The sequence below is a fragment of the Haliotis asinina genome, chromosome 6, assembly GCF_037392515.1.
Source record: "Haliotis asinina isolate JCU_RB_2024 chromosome 6, JCU_Hal_asi_v2, whole genome shotgun sequence".
Taxonomy (NCBI): Eukaryota; Metazoa; Mollusca; class Gastropoda; order Lepetellida; family Haliotidae; genus Haliotis; species Haliotis asinina.
This window is the reverse complement of record NC_090285.1, coordinates 37,715,942-37,741,489: the sequence shown is the minus strand read 5'-3', so window position 1 is coordinate 37,741,489 and position 25,548 is coordinate 37,715,942. Positions and strand designations below refer to the sequence as shown.

General features: G+C 40.8%; 1 protein-coding gene across 1 annotated transcript; it reads left to right on the top strand.

Moving 5' to 3' along the window:
* The first annotated feature begins 1,855 nt into the window (after window positions 1-1,855).
* Window positions 1,856-21,296, top strand: LOC137287597 (U3 small nucleolar RNA-associated protein 14 homolog A-like). The gene is made up of 14 exons (XM_067819970.1): window positions 1,856-1,952; window positions 3,552-3,626; window positions 4,547-4,620; window positions 5,323-5,390; window positions 11,355-11,497; window positions 12,401-12,478; window positions 13,350-13,427; window positions 14,949-15,074; window positions 15,203-15,297; window positions 15,983-16,106; window positions 16,766-16,843; window positions 17,394-18,538; window positions 20,026-20,125; window positions 20,976-21,296. Exons 2-14 carry the CDS (start codon window positions 3,570-3,572, stop codon window positions 21,243-21,245), a joined length of 2,436 nt encoding a protein of 811 aa, XP_067676071.1. The 5' UTR covers window positions 1,856-1,952; window positions 3,552-3,569; the 3' UTR covers window positions 21,246-21,296.
* Window positions 21,297-25,548: the final 4,252 nt, after the last annotated feature.

Genomic DNA, 25,548 nt, shown 5'->3' with positions numbered 1-25,548 from the left:
AGGACAGCATTCTAACCCAGACCTTCACTTCATGGGTAGTGCTGGAAGTTACTCACACTAGTCACAGAAGTGAGACTTTCCTTTAATTTTTATTTATGTGTTTATTCTGTTTTAAGTGTACTTTTTTGGTTGGTTGCTTGGTTGTTTGGTTGGGTTTTTTTTTTACTTTTTGCAGAAGGGTGATGTGCTTGGGGCAGTGTTTTTCCACAGAAGTGAAAAGTGAAGTGGAAACTAAATCACGTTTACATTGAATATCTAGTCTACACATACATGGTAATAAGTAGGGGAGGTATACCAGCTACCTCAGGCTCCCCAACCATCAAACCAGAGGCGGTTCGGTCAAAAACAATTATGTTACGGTTAAGTGAGTCTGCGAATGAGTGACACACATTATTCAGCTCATTTCACGGAATGCCGCCTGACTAGAGTGGGAAGTGCCGTGACTGTGGAGAACCCTGGAGCATGAGTGCTATCAACCACAGAGGAGACAATCCATTGCAGTGCCTTAAGACGATGGCAACGCCTGTACCTGCTGTGGTACATTGTGTTTACTTCCATCACTTTGTAAAAGACAAAAGACACAGACACACATGTAAGTACAATCTATATGTAGATAAGCAAGTGCACACAGTGTATTGCAGCACCTTATGTACGACAAGTACACCCACACTCGAGTGCTACTCACTAAAACGACACAAGATGAAAGATATCCGCTATTACAATCAGTTTTGAGGAAACTAATGACGATAATAAATATAGTATACAGTCATATAAGCAAACACAATACATTTTCTCCTACGTGTGCAGTAGTCCATAGTCTACTACATCATCGTATCTCCAAACATGAGTTTTGTACACATTTTTAAACAAAAACAAAAAGAAAACTTGAATAATAATTTGTGCCATGCATTAGTCGAGGTAACAAATTTCAAGTTGTATTTAAAAGTTGTATTTAATGTTGTTGTATTCAGTATGTAATGGTATGTAGATATATGGGGGTACACAACTTGAAAAATGCTACTTTCGGTACATGCGTTAGCAAATATAATTACAAAAGAAACCAAAATTTAGTGGGTGAGCTTGATGTATACTGGAATTTGGGCTAATACTAAATCACACATGAGCAAACTTATTTACGTCGGGTAGGAGTGCACAAAGGTGGCTTATATGTAGGCACTGACTGCGCACATGCAGGTCTCCACAAATGTCTGATTGGTGCAGTCTCAGTTATTTTCCTTGATAGAAGTTGCTGTGTAACCCATAAAAGGCACATAGTGCGGGGTTTTTTTTATTTCTCTGTCACATACATAAACACAGAATTTAACTGCTAAGTTACTTTCTTTCGTTCATTATCGTGCGCTTATAGAGCAACGTGTACTTTCTGTTTCTTAATCTGTTGTGGAATATGGTACTCGCCACGGTAAAGTGGAATAAAAGAGTAGTGTAACTTTGAAGTAACGTGATCAAAGGACAGTTTAGTCTAGATATGGAGAATGAGGTGCGATTCACAACTAATTTTAAACCTCACGGCCAACGTAAACCTGAGATGGTGTCTTCGTCGGAACTTCTTCTTTGACCTATTCTTTCAATAAGTATTAAAGAATTTTGGGCAGGTTTTGAACTTGAATAGATATGTAATAATCACTTCCACGATGAAAAACGCTGAAATTGTTATTATGAGTTACTTGCCCTTGGGTAGTTGCGACAAGGTCAAAACTGTTCTGTTTTATCTGCAGGTATTATCTCAGATAAAGTTAGTGGTATGTTCGTGTTAACTATGGCCAGTTATAAGTTGTTTCTTACTTAATTCTATGATAACCAACAACAGAAAAGTTGTAGATATTTTACGACAACCAAAAACGAGGATTGTATTACAATATGGTGGACGATTTACCATGTGGGTCGTGTTGCAGTGATTACGTTCTCTATTGACTTGTTCTTAACACATCGCGGTAAGTCGAAAATATGAAGACATAATCTGAGACGAAGTTTGGCTTATCGTGAAAGGGAATGAGGTAGTTTTTGACTTATTGTTGTAGTTGTCTCAATAAGATGCATACATATTCGCGAATAGGAACATTCTCACAGTTAGTGAGTTACGGCCATGCTCCCACGCTTCATTTATTGAATGAGTTTCAACTTACAGTTGTTACTGTTACTGTGAGTTTTTCCGGTATGTTTGTTTGATATTGTCAACGTTTATTAGGTTTTTATCTGTTTGGAAAGGGAGATTGCAATACAATGAATCTGGTCATATCTGAATCTTTGTCGGATATATTTACAGACCAGCGCTTAGAAATTGCTGTAAAGTAAACTAAAGAATTGTTATCGTGGTTATTGTATGTCTGTACAGCACGATGAGATACCAGTAACTTGTTGGTTTTATCTTAAACGCAATGTCGTTCATTATGAATTCTACTGATTTTATCCCCCCCAACGGTTTACCTGATCTAAGAGGCACAAGACCAAGCTGGCCCCAGTTTTTACACTGCCTCTCTTACTTCAGGACTGTTGCCCCAAAATGTCTTGGTTTTTCCACCCTGATAATATGCAGGTGAAAGCACTTATGTTAGACTAGATACTGAACTAGGAATGCAATTCACTCTTTGACTACTCTGAAGGAATGTAAATTTTAGTCCTGTTGTAAGATTTTTGCAAATAAGTAAGCATTATGAACCTATTAAAAGAACAAGTTGATGTAAATGCAGTTTGTTTTAATGCCATAGTAATTACATAATAATGAACATAATAGTAATTACATAATAATGAACATGTGATGTGACATGGATCAACACATGATGAACCAAGAAAAGCAAGATATATGGATATAAACGTCTTCATTGTGAATACCACATTTGAGAGTTTATGCTTGCTCCTTTATCAGGTGAAGAAGACAGTTTCAAAGGGACACGCACGCACACGCACACACACACTCACACACCCAAGGCACGTAGAAAGAAAATTTGTTCCACAATGTTGAAGACTGAAAATATAACACAGACATGAGGCCAGTAGTAAGTGAGTGAGTTCAGTTTTATGCTGCACACAGCAATATTCTAGCAGTATGGCGGCGGTCTGTAAATGATCAAGTCTGGACCACACAATCCAGTGATAAAGAACATGAGCATCGATCTGTGCAATTGGGAACCGATGACATGTCTACCAAGTTAGTGAGCCTGACCACCAGTTCCCATTAGTCGCCTCTTATGACAAAAATAGTCGCTGAGGCCAGTAACATACTAAAACAACATGGTAATTGACTTGATGAAATAGAAAACAAAAAAGAAGAGGCATATACATTGAAACAATAACACAAGGAGACCAGTGAGACCTCTCCGAAACATTGTGATATTCACAACAAAGAAGTTGACATCCATATATCTTGCTTTTCTTATGCATTCCACTTCTAAATGCCCTCCAAAGATTTGGATTAAGTCCACAAACCTGACCACCTAGTCTCATTTGTAAGAAGCATAAGTAATACAAGACCTCATGGGCTGCATTGTAGTTGATGCAGTAAGATAACATTGACATGCTTGTTTTGTTTTCAGGACCTGACAGCAGCCACAATGGATGAAGAAGACTTCATAACAGGAGATCAAGTTCTCAATGCTAGCGACGAAGAGGCAAATAGTTTTTCTTCTTTTTTTTTTCAAACATTAACAACAGTATAGAGTAACACTAACAGACACATATTTGTGACTAAAACTCTTTCTCACAGGAGATTCACTTACAGAATTGGATGACCTTACATTAATGATCAATTGGATGTCATGATCAGATGACAGTGACATTACTGATCTTGCTGTTTTTTGTGCTGACTAGCAATAATTTGACATTCACAGACACTGTTGATACCGTGATAAACTAAAGCTGCCCTATAGCTGAAATATTGCTAAGTGTGGCATAAAACTAAACTCACTCGCTGACTGATAAAATTGAAACAGATGGTGAAGTGATGTTAGATGTTAAATATAATACCACTGAGTATCTTCTGCTAGCAGACATATCAATACTTGACAAGCTGCATCATTCCAAATTTTCATCATGTCTGGTGACCTATTTGATTTGATGGTGACCTGCATTTTATTTATCATGTTTATATCAAAAGACATTCAGATGAGTTTCTCCATATAACACCTGAAATCCAGAAATCTGTCGCGATGTCTCCTAACACACAGTATTAGGATTCAGATATGATTAGTTTTGCTGTCGACAAATGTATTCCTTCAAACTGCATTGTTTTTTATCATGTTTATATCAAAAGACATTCAGGTTAGTTTCTCCATATAACACCTGAAATCCAGAAATCTGTCGCAATGTCTCCTAACACTCAGTATTAAGATTCAGATATGATTAGTTTTGCTGTCGACAAATGTATTCCTTCAAACTTTCAAATTTTGGGAATGTCTGTAAAGATATGGCATTTATTTTGTGATTGAAAGCCAACTAGCAGCATGCAAGACTTTGCAGTTTATCCTTACATAAATATTGAAACACACATGAATTCAGCATTTCAAACTTGAACGTTTTTCCATGTTAACAGGAGGATCATGTTGAAGCTGACCGGAAACATGCCAAGCTGCTGGACTCCATATCAGCTCTAGATGGACAGAGAAGGTGACTTGTTGCAACATACTTAATAGGGAGATAATCAGGACTGTGGGTTGGATTCGGTCGATCTAAAACAGCACCCAGGAGATAGCCATTTGATGACAGTATCCATCATTCATTGGACATTGTATATGTTTCTTCGTAAAGTAGTGCCTGAATGAAAATAACATCACAAGAGCATAAGCAGCATGAAATTGTGATGTCTGGTCATGTCTCAATTTGTAATATAGTGACACAGCTGTATCATGCATATACCAAAGTGTATATGAAAACAAGGACTCTTGCAGTATACGGGTATGGATTTAATGGTATAACCATGATAACTGAAAACTAATAACGATTAAATGATTACCATTTACCAAAACACAACTTCTGGTTTGTTTGCTGTTAAATGATGTTCCTATCACCATGATCAGTCACTCCATGTTCTGTAGTTGCACAATAAATTGGGGAAGTTGATGCAGAAAAACGCTTGGTCCATGGAAAACATATTTCTTACAAAATGCATGCAAAATCTGGCATTTTTCTGCCGATGAATTTACTTACTTTGAAAGTTGAATCAAGACTGACTATGAAAAATGGGGTGTAGAATTTACTTAAATTTGCAGCGGAATTCTTAAAAGCACATCGCAGAAGCCAGAATTCATACACCTAGAAAAGGACACAGTGTTTCCCTACAGTTGATCAGATGTTTGCATTTCTCTGCAGGTCCAAGCTATCTGAAAGAACAGTTCTCACAGAGACGGTGTCAGAGTTTGGGTTCAGCCAGGCCAAAGGTAACTTCGTGATTATGACATCCATGTCAAGGATGCAGTTCACCATGTCCAGTGGGCAGTCCCCAGCATATTGTGTGGTCATACTTGCTGCCTGGGTTGACACATATTGTTGTATCCCAATTGTATAGAGCGATGCTCATAATGGTAATCACTGGATTGTCTGATCCAGACTCAATTATAACATCCATGTCAAGGATGCAGTTCACCATGTCCAGTGGGCAGTCTCCATCACATTGTGTGGTCATACTTGCTGCCTGGGTTGACACATATTGTTGTATGCCCATTGCGTAGAGCGATGCTCATAATGGTAATCACTGGATTGTCTGATCCAGACTCAGTTATAACATCCATGTCAAGGATGCAGTTCACCATGTCCAGTGGGCAGTCCCCATCATATTGTGTGGTCATACTTGCTGCCTGACTTGACACATATTGTTGTATCCCAATTGTATAGAGCGATGCTCATAATGGTAATCACTGGATTGTCTGATCCAGACTCAATTATAACATCCATGTCAAGGATGCAGTTCACCATGTCCAGTGGGCAGTCTCCATCATATTGTGTGGTCATACTTGCTGCCTGGGTTGGCACATATTGTTGTATCCCAATTGTATAGAGCGATGCTCATAATGGTAATCACTGGATTGTCTGATCCAGACTCAATTATAACATCCATGTCAAGGTTGCCGTTCACCATGTCCAGTGGGCAGTCCCCATCATATTGTGTGGTCATACTTGCTGCCTGGGTTGACACATATTGTTGTATCCCAATTGTATAGAGCGATGCTCATAATGGTAATCACTGGATTGTCTGATCCAGACTCAATTATAACATCCATGTCAAGGTTGCCGTTCACCATGTCCAGTGGGCAGTCCCCATCATATTGTGTGGTCATACTTGCTGCCTGGGTTGACACATATTGTTGTATCCCAATTGTATAGAGCGATGCTCATAAGGGTAATCACTGGATTGTCTGATCCAGACTCAGTTATAACATCCATGTCAAGGATGCAGTTCACCATGTCCAGTGGGCAGTCTCCATCATATTGTGTGGTCATACTTGCTGCCTGGGTTGACACATATTGTTGTATCCCAATTGTATAGAGCGATGCTCATAAGGGTAATCACTGGATTGTCTGATCCAGACTCAGTTATAACATCCATGTCAAGGATGCAGTTCACCATGTCCAGTGGGCAGTCTCCATCATATTGTGTGGTCATACTTGCTGCCTGGGTTGACACATATTGTTGTATCCCAATTGCGTAGAGCGATGCTCATAATGGTAATCACTGGATTGTCTGATCCAGACTCAATTATAACATCCATGTCAAGGATGCAGTTCACCATGTCCAGTGGGCAGTCTCCATCACATTGTGTGGTCATACTTGCTGCCTGGGTTGACACATATTGTTGTATGCCAATTGCGTAGAGCGATGCTCATAATGGTAATCACTGGATTGTCTGATCCAGACTCAATTATAACATCCATGTCAAGGTTGCCGTTCACCATGTCCAGTGGGCAGTCCCCATCATATTGTGTGGTCATAGTTGCTGCCTGGGTTGACACATATTGTTGTATGCCAATTGTATAGAGCGATGCTCATAATGGTAATCAGTGGATTGTCTGATCCAGACTCAGTTATAACATCCATGTCAAGGATGCAGTTCACCATGTCCAGTGGGCAGTCTCCATCATATTGTGTGGTCATACTTGCTGCCTGGGTTGACACATATTGTTGTATCCCAATTGTATAGAGCGATGCTCATAATGGTAATCACTGGATTGTCTGATCCAGACTCAATTATAACATCCATGTCAAGGATGCAGTTCACCATGTCCAGTGGGCAGTCCCCATCATATTGTGTGGTCATACTTGCTGCCTGGGTTGACACATATTGTTGTATCCCAATTGTATAGAGCGATGCTCATAATGGTAATCACTGGATTGTCTGATCCAGACTCAATTATAACATCCATGTCAAGGATGCAGTTCACCATGTCCAGTGGGCAGTCCCCATCATATTGTGTGGTCATACTTGCTGCCTGGGTTGACACATATTGTTGTATCCCAATTGTATAGAGCGATGCTCATAATGGTAATCACTGGATTGTCTGATCCAGACTCAATTATAACATCCATGTCAAGGATGCAGTTCACCATGTCCAGTGGGCAGTCTCCATCACATTGTGTGGTCATACTTGCTGCCTGGGTTGACACATATTGTTGTATGCCAATTGCGTAGAGCGATGCTCATAATGGTAATCACTGGATTGTCTGATCCAGACTCAATTATAACATCCATGTCAAGGTTGCCGTTCACCATGTCCAGTGGGCAGTCTCCATCATATTGTGTGGTCATACTTGCTGCCTGGGTTGACACATATTGTTGTATCCCAATTGTATAGAGCGATGCTCATAATGGTAATCACTGGATTGTCTGATCCAGACTCAATTATAACATCCATGTCAAGGATGCAGTTCACCATGTCCAGTGGGCAGTCTCCATCACATTGTGTGGTCATACTTGCTGCCTGGGTTGACACATATTGTTGTATCCCAATTGTATAGAGCGATGCTCATAATGGTAATCACTGGATTGTCTGATCCAGACTCAATTATAACATCCATGTCAAGGATGCAGTTCACCATGTCCAGTGGGCAGTCCCCATCATATTGTGTGGTCATACTTGCTGCCTGGGTTGACACATATTGTTGTATGCCAATTGCGTAGAGCGATGCTCATAATGGTAATCACTGGATTGTCTGATCCAGACTCAATTATAACATCCATGTCAAGGTTGCCGTTCACCATGTCCAGTGGGCAGTCCCCATCATATTGTGTGGTCATAGTTGCTGCCTGGGTTGACACATATTGTTGTATGCCAATTGTATAGAGCGATGCTCATAATGGTAATCAGTGGATTGTCTGATCCAGACTCAATTATAACATCCATGTCAAGGATGCAGTTCACCATGTCCAGTGGGCAGTCCCCATCATATTGTGTGGTCATACTTGCTGCCTGGGTTGACACATATTGTTGTATCCCAATTGTATAGAGCGATGCTCATAATGGTAATCACTGGATTGTCTGATCCAGACTCAATTATAACATCCATGTCAAGGATGCAGTTCACCATGTCCAGTGGGCAGTCTCCATCACATTGTGTGGTCATACTTGCTGCCTGGGTTGACACATATTGTTGTATGCCAATTGCGTAGAGCGATGCTCATAATGGTAATCACTGGATTGTCTGATCCAGACTCAATTATAACATCCATGTCAAGGTTGCCGTTCACCATGTCCAGTGGGCAGTCTCCATCATATTGTGTGGTCATACTTGCTGCCTGGGTTGACACATATTGTTGTATCCCAATTGTATAGAGCGATGCTCATAATGGTAATCACTGGATTGTCTGATCCAGACTCAATTATAACATCCATGTCAAGGATGCAGTTCACCATGTCCAGTGGGCAGTCTCCATCACATTGTGTGGTCATACTTGCTGCCTGGGTTGACACATATTGTTGTATCCCAATTGTATAGAGCGATGCTCATAATGGTAATCACTGGATTGTCTGATCCAGACTCAATTATAACATCCATGTCAAGGATGCAGTTCACCATGTCCAGTGGGCAGTCCCCATCATATTGTGTGGTCATACTTGCTGCCTGGGTTGACACATATTGTTGTATCCCAATTGTATAGAGCGATGCTCATAATGGTAATCACTGGATTGTCTGATCCAGACTCAATTATAACATCCATGTCAAGGTTGCCGTTCACCATGTCCAGTGGGCAGTCCCCATCATATTGTGTGGTCATACTTGCTGCCTGGGTTGACACATATTGTTGTATGCCAATTGTATAGAGCGATGCTCATAATGGTAATCACTGGATTGTCTGATCCAGACTCAATTATAACATCCATGTCAAGGTTGCCGTTCACCATGTCCAGTGGGCAGTCCCCATCATATTGTGTGGTCATACTTGCTGCCTGGGTTGACACATATTGTTGTATCCCAATTGTATAGAGCGATGCTCATAATGGTAATCACTGGATTGTCTGATCCAGGCTCGACTATTTACAGACCTTTGCCATATAGCTGGTGTATTGCTGTATTGCCAACCAAACGGCCGAAGACCACATCTGACATAGATCTCATGACTTGTCTGTCTTATCATCAGTTCCTGATGGCCTGGATTCTAGTATGGGTTGAAACTAAACTGAAAAGCTTTACTCATTCGGTCGAAGATAAAATGACCTTCTACATGTCAAATGTTTAAAAAGGGAGAAATTTGCATCACCATGATTACTGTGAGTGAATGTTTTTTTTTCAGTTTAGAGCAAACTCTAGTATTTTGCAGTGTGAGTTATATTGGATGTTCCACAGCATGTCACTGGAAATATCAAAGAGGTTTTTGTCACTCAGAGAGCCAGTACCAATGAATCAGTTTGTCCTTTATGTCAGAAAACAGATACACCTGTATTTAAAAATCGTTTCTGACAATTTTGATAGGATATTCCCATTTTGAATGTTCATCTTTGCTTGTTGAATAATTCTCATTGTACTAACCAGGGAAAAGTTGAAGCAGCCATGTGTTACCTGGCTTATTTGCATATTTTCTTAAGTGAAAAGTTGTGGATTCAACAGATCTCTTCTTCTGATGAAAATGTTTACCATGTTGGTGATGAATAAGATGATACAATTATGTCAGACATGAAATTTCAAGTGAATGCCATCAATGTCAGTCTTGCCGTCAGTAGGCAATTTAGTTAGACATGAGTTATCTCCCATCAGTGGCTTGTCAGCCCTGTCAGTTTCAAAGTAAGTAAACATGTTTCTACACAATAATAAACAGGTGTGCATTGAAAGATATGTATACGTCCTGAAACTACAATGAATAAAATTTCAGTAAATATTTCATTTACATTTTGGAAAAATATGCAAAGTGTTACCCAAATGACCACACATCATTTAATTTTTCGTTTTACATTTTTGTTCATGTCATTCAACATTGTGTACAAATATCAATACTTTCACTTTATGATTTTCATGAATAACATTTGTAGATGTGTTTCTTGTGTGATTGGCAGAAGTCTGTCTGGCAGTAACTCCATGTCAGGCAGTAACTCCATGTCAGGTAGTAACTCCATGTCAGGTAGTCACTAGTACCCGTAGTGTCTTGTGTGTACACAACACATAATTTAGCTCAAATAGAAAAAGGTTTCCACTGAGTTTTGTCATGTGGCCATTTCCTCGGAGAAACAGTAGTTCTTGAAGAACTGTTACCATGGTTACCAGAGTTTAGGTGGATAGTGTACTGCTGTAGGACATGGACAGAGGTTTCATGGATACCTTCTGTTAGCTGTCATAGTATGTAATGACTGTCAACAACTGCCTGGCTCAGATGTGATAAGACACATGAAGGTCCTGGGGTAGAATAGGTCTTCAGCAACCCATGTTTGCCATAAAAAGCGACCATGCTTTTTGTAAGAGGCGACTATCAGATGGTCAGGTTTGTTGACTTGGTGGACACGTCACCAGTTCCCAGTTGCGCAGATCAATGCTTGATCACTGGATTGTCTGGTCCAGACTCTGTTATTCACAGGCCACCGCCATATAGCTAGAATATTGCTGAGTGCGGCATAAAACTGAACTCACTCACTCACTCACTCACTCACTCTTTCACTCACTCACTCACTCACTCTTTCACTCACTCAGATTTGATAAGGTTCATGCTGCCATGATATTGTATGACACAAATAATGAATGCTTTGAGTTGAGGGGCTGGTCAGATAGCCTAGCGGTTAAAGCATAGATTGTTACACTGAAGACCCTGTTCAATTCCCTATGTGGGCAAACTGTGCAAAACCCTATTTTGGTCTCCCCTGTCATGATATTACTTACTTTCACTGGGATTTTGTGGCGTAAAACTAACTTCACTCACTTTCAGCTGAGAGGAAGGTGCGCCTACATGAGCTGATCGGCAGCCTACAGAACACAACGAGTCATGGTGAGCTGAAGAAGCAGTTGCGATCCGTCCATAGACGAACCAAGGTTGCCCCTGTTCCACTGTCTAAGGTCGAGGAAACAAAGGTCTGTGTGTTTCCGTGCTCACTTTGATGGCGCAACAAGGAGTATAGTTTCTGTACAGTACATGGGCCAGTCAGATTCCTTGTTGATCCAAGCAAGTTCAGTGGCGTAATTTGTAAACCACTGACTTAGGCCAGGTTTTGATTTCATATGTGTTTCCTTCAGTGATTTGGCTGCAGTTGGGCAAAAAACTATATGAAGGACAAGTCAGCCCCTTTTTTGTTCAAACATATTTTGAAACTATGGAATATACATAAGTTCAAGGATAGTGTGGGGGGCGATGGGATCACTTCCGTTGTACACAATTGTTAAGGGGACGTCACTCACATTGTACTCTATACGTGGAGTTACTTCCATTGGAGAGTGACTTTGCCGTTTGGTCAAGTGCCATTTCTGGTTATGCCGTTTGTCAGAATCTGTGTGAAACTTGGACATTGTTTCAGAGTTATTGGGGTATCCACCATCTTCTGAAATCAGACACAAAAAAACAACTTTGGTAACAAACAATTTGGGTTTAAAGTGACATGAATCTATTTTGCTGGAACTGCCACTTTCAGTTTGATGGAATGTATCACCCTTTAACCGTGTATCTGATCAGCTTAGTGTTAGGATGTGTTGGTTCACATCCAGGAATCGTCCTCTGATTATGTTGTTGTCAGCACCATGTCCAAATACTGGAGGGTTTCTGTCCAAGTCACATAATGATTTACTGCCCAAGAGACTTAATTACGTTAATGGCTGTTACATTGTTTATGTTACACATGATCATGGATATTCTGATTTGCTGTGTTGTAGGAAATGATGCCAGCAAATGCTTTTAACTTATTTGTTCAATCTGTCTCCCATTGTGTTGATTTTGGAACGTTCAGCCTCTGGCCTACTTCTCCAGATTGTAATTTGTTTCAGATCCAGAGAACGACAGCCTACGAGAAGACCAAGGATGATCTCGCCAAGTGGAATTCTATTGTCGCTGAGAATCGAAAGGTGAGAACCTTTCCTCATAGGGCTGTGCAATATAACCGGTTTAGCGGTATTTTGACTTGCATTCAGAAAAATTCATAACACTTGAAAGTCTTTGATTATTTGTTTGTGCCAAATAATATTTATGTTTCTATTTTGTCAGGATTAAAAGTTGTCATTAAAGCTTTATCGAGTCGAGAGATTATCTTGTACATGTAGTTTTCATCTATTAATCAAGTATTATCTTGATTGTAAGTGATTTTTTGTTTAAATATACTTCATGCAATATATAGCAATACATATTACGATATATGCCTTTGCATTGCAATACATCACAATATGAATATTCTCTGCAAGACCCAGCCCTACCCTTCTATGATTCTCTGGCTTAAGGGAGCTTTAGGGATAGACCAATAACAGTAGTAACTGCCTACACCATTGATAACGGTATTCATACCTACTTGGGCTCAAGTCTTTTCCTTCCAGTGCGACTACTGACTAAACTAAAATCCTACTGTGTCTACTTTATGAATAAACTTGAATTATAGTACCAATAATTCTAATTATACTCATGTGGGATTGTTTCACACTGACTTGTGTATGTCCTTTCAATGGGATATGATTTGTGTATGTCAGTGGGATGTGACTTGTGTATGTCTTTTCAGTGGGATATGACTTGTGTATGTCTTTTCAGTGGGATTTGACTTGTGTATGTCTTTTCAGTGGGGTGTCTTTGTTCAAAAAATGAACTCAAGATGTGTCCCTCAGCTTACTTCTGTAATAAGAAGGTATCACAGCATTGTTGAGTTGTTTTGCTAAAACATCTGTAGGCACACCAGAATGAGAGCTACTGCTTTGGCTCACACACTTGTGAATGTTTTCTCACCCATTTCAGGCAGAGCAGATCTCGTTCCCTCTGCAGCAACCCAACTTGAAACTTCAAACTACAGATGAAGTCAAGACCAGATTTAAGGTAGCTATTGAAGATAGTCAGTAGGATCAATGTGGCTATTGAAGATAGTCAGTAGGATCAATGTGGCTATTGAAGATAGTCAGTAGGATCAATGTGGCTATTGAAGATAGTCAGTAGGATCAATGTGGCTATTGAAGATAGTCAGTAGGATCAATGTGGCATATATAGGATCAGAGTCATCTTAAATGCACACTATCACGCCACACTTCTCTCTAAAAATCAGTATTGCATTTCTCTCATCAACACAAACTAGCAGCCCCCATTGAAGCTACCATATAATTTATTCTGAAGAAAGATTACACATTAAGATAAAAATATGAAATTAAAAAGTTTGATTTATTTAGTGCAATGTTGCATTCCCTCTTATCAACTGAACTTTCTTTCAATAGAACCCCATAGAGTTATGTCCCTTAGAACACTCTTCATATATTCTAGTAACTCAACTTGTGATTGAGGCCAATTCAGCAAACACTGTGTGCAACAGTTTTCGATGTATGGAGCAATTGTTTACATCCCACATAAGGCAAATGTTATCTGTGTGGAAGCTTGTCACCCCGAGTTTCAATTATAAATTTCAGGGAAGTCGTAAATGATATTAAGTTTTATTGTATCAATCAGAAGTTAAAGTGAGTGCATATGTCCTAAAATGTATATTATGGACCAAAATATTATTGAAAAAGCGTTTCAATGTGTCTTTAAGTTGCAATAAACTCACTTCACGGCAGTGATCTCTGGTCAACATGGCCCGTGTAGTCCTTGGAATGATGGAACAACACAATCCATGTAATCCTAATTAGATACTGTTGTCTGATATCACATTCTTCTTAGTTTTCACTTACACTAGTTACAGAACATGTAGCTGTAAATATACTGAGGGAAATAAATTAGGCAACACCACTTAATCTGTACGCTCCTTTATATATTCTCAGATATACACTCAGATTTGCACTCATAATGCAATGTAAAACTTGCGAAGAAACTTGGAGTAGAATAAATGAACACTTATACTTTCATGTGTTCCCAAATATGTTTCAGTCAGTATATTATCAATAGTCACAAGCTCTTCAGGTTAACAAGGCTCTGGGAGATTCCACATCAGAAATAATATCTCATGATTGCTGTGATCAGGTTTGAATGTTTAGTGATTGTACAAGATCGTTTTCATGGTGTCACATTCAATATGGGCGGTGGGGTAGCCCAGTGGTTAATACGTTCGCTCGCCATGTTGAAGACCCTGGGTCAATTGTTTACATGGGTACATTGTGTGAAGCCCATTTCTGGTTTTCTCTCCCATGATGTTGCTCTAAGGTTGCTAAAAGCAGCATAAAACTCAACAAACTCACTCATTGACTCACACTCCATATGGCAAGAAAAAAATGAAATTTACATATTCACTCTCCAAACTTTACAACTGGAGAGTTTTGACTTTCTTTGTCTTACAGATACAATGAGATGAGGCACTTTTCTGTGTTGTTTCTGTTATGATTTATGTAATATTGAATTGTTTTGTGCTTTGTTCAGCCCCGCACACCCCTGGAGATTGAGATTGCAGCGCTGCTACAGAAAGGCAGCGACAGCGTTGGCAGCCATGACAAGGAATTAACGCCAGCAGAGGAGCGGGCTCTCAGTGCCATGAGTCTGGAGGAGGTAGTTGATTGTTTCTTAGCTTTGTACATGTGAATATTTGAAATGTTCTTACACATATCTTGTTGAAATACCTAACATTTAGATATGTCATGATCAGGTTCCTTAACTGGGCCATGATAATGTTTCAGGCGAGAGAGAGACGAGCAGAGCTACAGAAGTACCGGGCTCTGCTGACTTACAAGCAGGCAAGGGCAAAGCGAGAGAAGAAGATCAAGAGTAAAAAGTCAGTCAGCTATCCTGTAATTGTTTAATCTGACAATATGGTGGTGATTTGTAAATAATCTAGTTTGGGCAAGACACTCCTTTGATCAACAGCATAAGTATTGATCCACACAATTGGAATACAATGCTGTGTGTCAACCAAGTCACGAACATGACCAATCGATCCTGTGAGTCACCCCTTATGACAAGCATTGGTTGCTAGATATCAGTTCTAACCCTGATCTTCATGGGCCCTGTAATTATTTTCTCTGAATATGTGCATACATTATTAGAGCATATGAATACATCTTGATGCAAGGATACAGGTGATCCACAAGCATTTACTACCTAGAATAGAGTTAACATGTAATGATTCCCACAGTTTTTGCCTCCAAGATCTATGGCAGCTTTCAACAGGTTGCAGCTATCACTGAGCTGGACCTCTGATATGATATCCCTATAGTGATCATTGTGCTGAAGTGCTCGTAATTCCCATACTGGTCAGTAGTTGTCATATTATGAGGCCCTGTTCTTTGGTGATCAGTACCGTTAAGCATTCACTTAAATCTTGGTCTGTTAGAAATGATGCAGGCAGCCAAGCTTCATATCTGGAATACTGTTGACTGCTTTATATCACTCTCTACATCAGAACATTTGTCATGGGTGTTGCGGTGACCTCATGTTAAGAAGCTGTTGCTGGTGTGCAGGTATCACCGTATCCTGAAGAAGGAGAAGTTGAAGCAGGAGAAGGCACGAATGGAGGAACTGCAGCGTACTGACCCTGAGGCCTTCGTGGAGAAGCTGCAGCAGCTGGACAGGGACAGGGTGCAGGTAAGTGCAGTCGGGAAACGTGGTGCAGTGCACCAGGGGCAAGCATGAAGTTTGGGAGGACAGGGTGCAGGACAGTTCAGTGCAGGGTAGAGGATAGTTCATGACAGGAAGCATGGACAGTTCAGGACAGGTTGTAGGATGGTTGAGGACAAGACATGGCGAAGGACGGTTAAGGACAGGGTGAAGGTTGGTTCAAGACAGGATACAGAAGATTCAGGACAGGATGAGGATGGTTCAGGACAAGGTGAAGGACGGTCCGACAGGGTGCATGATGGTTCAGGGCAGGGTGAAGGACAGTTCAGAACAGAGTGAAGGATGGTTCAGAACAGGGTAGATTGGAGACTGAAGGAGGGTGTTGTGGAGTGAGAATTACTGGTTGGGCAGGATGGAGTTGGGACAATGTGCAGGATGGAGTAGAGATGGCGTGGGATTTAGTTGAGACAAAGAGTGAAATTGTGCAGAGACAGTTGTAGGTAGGAGACAGTGGGTGAGATGGGATAGGATATGAAGTAACATCAAGACAGGTATTGGATGTGGTTTACATGGGGTTGCACAGGATCAGGACTGGGAGAGGAAACAGTTCATGCGTCTGCTTGGTAATGACATTAGTGATAATGAATCAATATTTTATTGGTGTTAATGTCATGGCACTATTGCAGGAACGAATGACACTGAGGCACAGGGGTGGCAGCAAGTTTGCCCAGAGACAGAAGATCTATGGCAAGTATGATGACAGGGTAAGCATTTCACAATGATTACCTAGAAATCAACAGAGCTGTTCATACCTGCATCCATTATATGAAGTTAGTTGTGTCTTGTGTGTCCCAAGTAGTGTTACATTTGCAGATATCAATTCCCAATGTCATGATCAGACAACAGATAAATCCAAACTGGTTATTCAGATAGGAAAATGGATGTTTGGAACTTACTTACAAGTTTCCACTACACTGCAGATTTCCATTCCAGTGTATCTTGTAACAGAGACAATATGTCATTTTTCAGGATAGAATTTGTGATTAAGATTGTTATCAGGTGATGTAGATTTGATGTATTATTAAATTAACAGACAAAATAATACTATTGTTTGTCTGGTTCAGACTTGATTATTTATATACTGCTGCCGTATCGCTAGAAATATTTCTAAGTGCTGTGTTAAACGATAAACAAACAAATGTGCCACAGCCTAGTCTAGCTGCTATTTTTTAGAAACATTTCAGTAAACTGGGAAAAAATGTTTGGCAGGTCTCACAAGTGCCCCATGATAGTCATTGATAAACTCTTCTTCAGAGTCGGGAGGCGGTACAGAACATGATACAAATAAACAAAGAGCTGACCAAGAAGACCCAGCTAGAGGAGGATAGCAACAGCGACTCAGAAGGCGGTGTCAGCGTACACAGCGACGACGAAGGAGAGATGATTGTCAGTCAACTGGGTATGACAGGGGGAGATAACCCTTGGATGACTGCACAACCTAAAGTGTCTGAGTTTCAAAGGCCTGGTACAATTAAGAATACGGCTCAGGACATTGTGTCTGAGGGAGAAGCCAGTGAAGAGGAGGAGGAACATGAGAAAGCTCAAGAGCAGGAGATGCTGGAGGAAGACCAGGATGTGCCAGAGGAAGATGATGAGAGTGATGATGATGACATTAGTAATCTTTCTAAAACAGAGACTACTGGTTTGGAATCGAAGGAAAGAAAATCTGAGAGAGAAGGTGAAAAAACAGAAGTCTCAACTAAAAGTAAGAGAAAAAGGAGGAAGAGGAAAAAAGTAGACAAGAGTAATGATGACGCAGTTGAAGAAGACAGTGGGATAGGGGATACCATAGGCTCCATTTTCTCTAATTTGAGTAAGTCACGGTTACAAATTGCAAAAAGCTTAGAATCAGATGAAAAAGAAATAAGTAGTAAGAAAAAAAAGAAAAAGAAAAATAAGAAGAAAAATACAAATCAGGGTGAAACGAAATCAAATGAGAAGGACGATGTTGAGGATGAAGATGAGGAGTTGATGGATCTGTCCCTCAACAGAAAAAAAACATTAGAGGATATGGAGGGAGGCTTTGAGGAGACTGGAAAACAGAAGGCAAATTCTAAATCTGTGGGAAAGAAGTTGCATGCTGAGAGTGGACCCACAGAGAAGTCCAAGACAGATGATGTTTATGTAGACCCCAAGAAGTTGTTTACCCTGGAGACAAAGCTATCTCACACAGCTGCTGTTGACATTATCACAGATGAAGATGGAGGGATGGACCTGGAAGAGCAGCAGAGGATGACAATTGCTCAGGCATTTGCTGATGATGATGTCATTGATGAGTTCACGAAGGAGAAGGCCAACATTGTAGACCGAGACAAACCCAAGAGCATTGACCTAACGCTGCCAGGCTGGGGCGAATGGGGAGGGACAGGACTAAAGCCATCGAGGAAGAAGAAAAAGAGGTGTGATATTTTGATTTGTTGCTGTCATATCCTGAGATATCTAACTGATACTGAGTGTTGTACAAGCAAACTCTTCACGCTATCAGTTAGCTCCTTGACAGATAATCATATTAAACAAATAAATTTAACACTGGTTACCTCCCTTGAGGTCATGACCCCCATAGAAGGTTGTATACCTCTCTTGGGTGGTCAGGCAGTTGGTTAGATTAGTCACTCACAAACCATAAATTGTTCTAGATTGTTGGCAACCCGAGAAGGTCCTGGGGTAGAATAGGCCTTCAGCAACCCATGCTTGCCATAAAAGGCTGACACATGTCATCGGTTCCCAATTGCACAGATCGATGCTCATGTTGTTGGTCACTGGATTGTCTGCTGCAATCTCAATTATTTACAGACTGCTGCCATACGGCTGGAATATTGCCGAGTGCAGCGTAAAACTAAACATACTCACTCACTGTAGATTATTGGCAGTGTTGAAATCCCGATTTTACATTAAGACTTTCAGACAGAAGGATTTTCTCTCAGTGAACCCATTTAGGCCACTTCCTGGTCAAAAATAAATTATTAACTTGCATATAGGACAACTTTACGAAACCCCGTGAAATGTACTAGTATCAGATAAATTCATGTGATTGAGAATAAGACTTCGTTTCTTCTACTCAGGACTTGGGGTAGCACTTATTGGAGGGATTAACTTGTTCATCTGTAGATTTTTTCTTTACATTAATAAGCGTGAGTTATTAACTTTTGTTTTATGCCGCATTCAGCAGTATTCAGGGATGGCAACAGGTGAAAGTGATTTCAGCTTAAAATCAGCTGTGGTTCTGGAGGGCTGTAGAGACTAACAGGATCCAGGATTCTGCTGAATCGCGGAAAATTGCCATTCCTGAGTATTCCAGCTATATGGGGGCGGTCTGTTTATAATAGAGTCTGGGCAAGACAGTCCACTGATCAACAGCATGAGCATTGATCTGCGGAACTGGTAACTGATGACGTGTCAACCAAGTCAGCAAGCCTGACCACCCGATCCCATTAGTTGCCTCTTATGTCAAGCATGGATTACTGAAGGCCAATATTATACCCAGTACCATCAGGGTTGACATTACAGTACAAGAACAAGTGAAGACAAACAAAAAAGACCATTGCAATATGTCTGATCATTTTTAGACTATTGTTTTCAAATTTGAGAATTTTAATAATTTTCAAGTATCACAGATATTCCTCAGGGACGGAAAAAGCTTTTTGAGAAGGGGATCAGAGGGAATGGGTGCACACTTCATTTTCACCGGTTTTCATTCAATAAACTTTCAGGACAAGGGGCTAGGGGCCCTCTCCTGACTTCATAACAGTGGGAAAACATATACCTTTTGGGGTCTAACAATACATAGCAGTCTTGCAGAATTCCCACGGTCCCAAGATAAAGTGTTCTACTCATATGTTTCCTGTTGTCTGCCCTGATTGATGATGGCTGCCATGTTTCTGTTCAGGTTTACACTGAAGGGTCCTGATGCTGCCCCAAGGAGAGATCGAGATCTGGGGAATGTCATCATCAGCGAGAAGCTGGACGATGCCATCGCAAAACATCAGGTACGAGGGGAGATAGTCGCACACCTGTATGTAGTTTTGTTAATAAATTTAAGTATTTCAGACAAAGAAATAGTGAGTCTGACTTGTCACTTATTGGGTGTCATGTAGCTTTGTTGATGTTGCAGTCCAAGTAAACTTAGCCCCAAAGTTATCCGTTACACTCCTACACTGGGTCTAACAAAACTTATTAGGATTTCTCATCACGTAAGCTTTGAGCGACCTGTGACCATCCAATCAAATGCGAGACGGCTGAATGGATTTCAACAATCAGACAATGGCTACTGTTTAGGGTTAGGTAGGACATTCAAAATACACCGGTCACTGACAGTGATCTCTCAACAAATTAAAATCTGCATATAACACTGATATTTGACCAGCAGTATAATATGCTTTTGGGTTTCTGTTGACATGGTTACCAGTAGCTAATATTTCCGCAAGCTGTCAGTCACCCATGGCTGTCTCTGAGCAGGGTTGTGACTATGCCAGGACCCATTAATCATGGATACTAATCCCAAATTTGCTTGCCTGATAACCATTCTGATGGATTTTTTTTAAAGACATAACTGTCTCCCATGAAATACTGTTCATACACTCATACTCTTGATCACCGGTTCAATGCTTTGATGTCATCAGTCTTTTTTTCTGTTTCCGACAGTACTTTTGATTGTCTGGTCCAGACTCGATTAAGGAAAACCTCAGTCTGTGTGTATCGTTTCATGAGTCTTCATGTGGCAGTTGTATCGAACTTAAGACAAAGTAACAATGTCTGTCCCTTCATCTTCATCATAATAGTATTTGTATATTGAAATCTCTTTCTGGTGACATTTTGACACACTCACTCTACTTGTAGGTCTCTAGACTTCCATTCCCCTACACCAGTCCTCAACAGTTTGAACAAAGCATCAGAGCACCTGTTGGGAAGAACTGGAACCCAGAAACTGCCTTCCGCAAGATGATCCAGCCGAAGGTGCTCACAAAGCTGGGCACTGTCATCAAGCCTATTGACAAATCGGAGATCTTTGAGAAGGAGAAACGCCAGTCTGACAATACTGAATCAATGAAGTTTGGCCAAACTGGGAAAAAGATGTCAGGCAAAAGGAAAAGAAAAGGACAAAAATAAAGAAAGTATAATGAAAATTGTAAATAGTTTGTAAATAAACATAAAAGTCCATTTTTTATTTTTTGGATTGAACATGCTAAATGGTCAGCATGGTGAACCAAATTGAGTGATGGCACCGTTTCCTGTGCTGCCACAGTTCCCAGTGCAGAATCAAGTTCTGTGGGTGTTCCAGAAGGTGTAAATCCTACACTATACAGAACCTTGTTGAACTCATTTGAGTGGTCGAAGTAACAGTAACAGCATCACTGGGGCTATTCTGCAAATGAAGCCGGCACTTCCTGCTGTACTTGAAACACATCTGTTGCGAAATGAATACGAGACCTTCAGCAATGTTTAGGTTCCCATATTAAGAAACAGTGAATGGTGGTGGGAAAACCTATTGTTTAACACCTATGTTGATGACCTAAGTTTGATTCCCCACATGGTTAAGTACTTCGCTTGAAGCCCATTTCTTGTGTCCCCTTCTGGTGATACTGATGGATTATTTTTAATAGCAGCATCAAACTAAACTGACAAGAACAATGTAAAAGTAGCCACATGAACTACTGAACTTTCGCAGTCGATTGATCATGAACATCACCATTTTGCATGAAAGTTGTGTGAAAAGGCTCTCAATCCTTTAGGATCACAAACTGATTATGATTTCGGACCTCTCTTTTTCAAGTATTGTGTGTAAATTGGAATAAATCTGTCCCACAAGGAAAATACTTGTCTCATGTAGCATGCTGACAACATCCTCTTTACAGAGTTAAGGTGTGTAGTTGGATATGTCATCCGGATTAAAGTAGCAGGTACTTGACCATATTTAAACAACACCACCTGCCTAACTAGTTTCGAGTACCTGCACAATCTTGGGAGTCAAAGGTGTCAGATCAAACAGTGATGGAGTGCTCATTCTCCACTTCCTGATACACTGAATTGAATTTATGGTAACATGAATTTTATGGGCACATCAGTGCATGTACACAAGTCAAGTGAGGCTTGGGGGCTAGATTAGACTCTGAGCTAGGTACACTGCATCCTCAATATCCAACGAGTTTCCACTATACCCTGGATGCATCTACAGATAAGTCTGATAAATTTATTACCTCCCCTGGCTGGCCTTTCATCCAGTCAAGTGTATAGCTGGAATGCTGTGCGAACCAATCACAACTCACTTTCGCTTTTTGAATTGTCTAACCGATTAAACTTAGCAGCAGGAACCATGCACAGGTTCTCTGAAAGAGGCAGAAGACGTTCTTGCATGTATTTTTTAAAATTTCCGGACCTATCAATGTGTCCCTATGATTTCCAAAATCTGAGTCGCATTGCACTGGTGACCTAGTGGTATGTTGGTCAGGCCATAAGAACTTCCTTGGTATGTTTTGTTGTTTATTGAGCAATCAGCAATATTCCTGCTTCATGGTATTGTGAATAATCAAGTCTGGATCAGACAATCCAGTGACCAACAGTGTGAGCATCGATCTTATGTGTCGACCAAGACAGTGACACTGACCACCCGATCTAGTTAGTGGTTTCTTTCGACAAGCATCATAAAAGTAGAAATGACAAAGACCTTTATCACTTCGGATTTCCTCACAGGTTGAGCGGGCAGTGGGGTAGGCTAATGGTTGAAGCGGTCACTCATCACGCCAAAGATCAGCGTTCAGTTCCCCACATGGGAACGGCAAACACCTGATTCACTTAAAAAATTCCTCCCAGGTTGAGCGGGCTATGGGGTTGGGTTATGCTCACTTGCCATGCCAAAGATCCGGGTTCTATTCCCTACATGGGTACAGGGTGCGAAACCCATTCACTGCATCCGCCGTCATATTGCTGGAATATTGCTGAAAGCCGGGCTAAACTAAATTCTATCTTGAACTCGCCAAGCGTCAACGCTAAAAACACCCTACATTTAGTTATGGTAATTTCACTGTAACATCTGAAACACTAAGCCACTGTGTGTAAGGGCCTCTTGATCTGCACCAAAAACGCTAAATCAGGCCATTTACCTGAAAACTTAGACGCCTTGTTTGTAAGTGTCCCAGTGTGTCCCGCACCACAGTTTCCAGCAAGCTTTCACGTGGCTGAACGTCCATGACCAGAGTAACTTCTGGGTGTCCTTGCGCGCTAAGGCGAATAGCCGGATTCAGTTAAATACTGTGTGTTCAAAGCTGCGCTAAAGCCATTACACTCACTAAGTGTCGCATACTCGTGCAAAGTTCCGTAAAGGTATCAGACGTTCACCCCTCTTGACGTAAGAGGCGTTGGTGTGGCCAACTGGTCAAAGCGTTTGCATTACGTCAAAGACTCGAGCTCGATTCCCCCGAATGGGTACAAGGTGTGAAGCCGATTTCTGGTGACCTCCACCGTAATATCGCTGGGATATATCTAAAAGCGGCGTAAAACTTCACTCATTCACTCACTCTCACGACGTAAACGTTAACACGGACCTGCCGGGGGAAGACCTTACATGGTGGTGTAATTTGGGAACGGATTTTCGAAACTATCACAGCAGTTGACTACGATCACCGTAAGTCACAACACAGTCAATGTCAGTTTCCGCAGTTTCAGCCCAGTTTCCTGACAAGGCACGGCTGTAGGTTGAATAGAAACAACGCGCCAGTTGTGTCAGTACATGTATACAACAGCCTAGAAATCTGTCCACAAAATAGACATGAGTGGTCATTTGTCGAATCTGCACAGCAAAATAAGAAGTGAAAAGATCATACATGATATTACTTTACGTGAACACTCGTCAATATCCCAAGATGAGGATGTTTTAATTTAAAAGGATTGGTCATCCCTTAACGGACGACGTTAATAAAAATTATAACGTACTTTAGCGAGTGCGAAGACGATGTATTTTTCAGCTGGTTTGTGTGCATCTGGGTCAAATAATACTAATTCTGACCCCTTCGAGCTATTTTCATAGTTGGGTCTTTTTGTGGCATCTCCTCTTGGCGTACGAGTGGAATTAACTTTCAGTGAGCAGCCTGGCATGTGCATGCATGTCAATGTTCAGGCCTGTTTCTGCAGCTGACGAATACTGCCTTGAACCTCAAGATGTTCGTAGCACTTCGTCGTTCGCAAGCCCGTGACAAACTGGACAGCTAAGTTGTGGTGAACTCCATAAACGCCACGAAGACTTTGTGGATGGGACCAGTGAGCCTATATAGAGTTCTAGAATATCCCTGATGGGACCGAGCGGTGCTCTCTGGATGCACCCGGATCCGCTGTTATCGGATTCACCCCGATAATGAACCTTGCCTATCACAACCCCATGTTTCAACAAAAGTCTCCCGAAACGTGGCACCTTTTTCAGCATTCCCAACACACTGACATGGAACCAGGCCATATCTGCTGAACAGTAGAGTTCGCGACGCTGCCTATACACATGTAGATCTATATAGAGAGATTAGTCACAAAGAGACTACAAATTATATTTGCCCAGTCCTCTTCTAGAATCAACAGTTATATATTATATCCACGATATACCATCATATTCCACCATAATTACGTGATTTCCATATTCAACACAACATGTTTCGTTAAAAACCCGTGGTACCCAGACCGAGTCAGTGAAATCACACGTACGGTCGTCATTTAGATCTGGAATTCAAATAGAGTCTGGATTAAAAGGCCCCGGAGGTACTCTCACATCAGCTGGTTTTTGGTGTTACATCACTCGCACAATCATTAAATATAATACTGTACGAGCTGATAAATATGTTTTAATACTTTTATGAGAAACAGAATTCATCCATTGCTATAGGGATTGCATTTGTTGTGAGCATTCATAAGGCATAGTTTTGCTGTCACAACATACGTGCACCATGCCCTAATACAGAAAAATAAATACATCCGCAAAATATTACTCTAGTGAAAAGGTGTACTGAAAATGAAAAACAGGTGTTTGTACTTTTTAAATCATCTATTCGGTATTCTACAAAGCATAGTCTGCCATAGACCAAGGCGTTCACATCCATACTGTATAATGTACGCCTGTACGCATGAAAACCCGGATCTTCCACTCCACTTTGATTTGATAAGCTATTCTTGCGTGTGACCAGTGAGATTGTTCTGACAGATCGAATTCTCGCTCAAAATATCCTCGCGAAAAGATCTTATCAACTCTTAGCCCACCTGTAAAGGTTACCTCACAAGCTCCACAATGACTCACTAATGATCCCATAAAAGTTTGTAAGAACTTTTCTGATTGGTTGTCGCTAGATACATTGTAGTCACGTGATATCAACAGTCTCCGTGGTGGTCGAAACGGGAGTACGGAGGGATCGTGAAAATGAGGAAAAAAAGACTAAAA

Coding starts and splice junctions, on each gene's coding strand:
- LOC137287597 (XM_067819970.1), top strand. CDS start 3,570: ATGGATGAAGAAGACTTCATAACAGGAGATCAAGTTCTCAATGCTAGC. Junction 4,621..5,322: donor GCTCTAGATGGACAGAGAAG/GTGACTTGTTGC, acceptor ATTTCTCTGCAG/GTCCAAGCTATCTGAAAGAA. Junction 16,844..17,393: donor ATGGCAAGTATGATGACAGG/GTAAGCATTTCA, acceptor ACTCTTCTTCAG/AGTCGGGAGGCGGTACAGAA.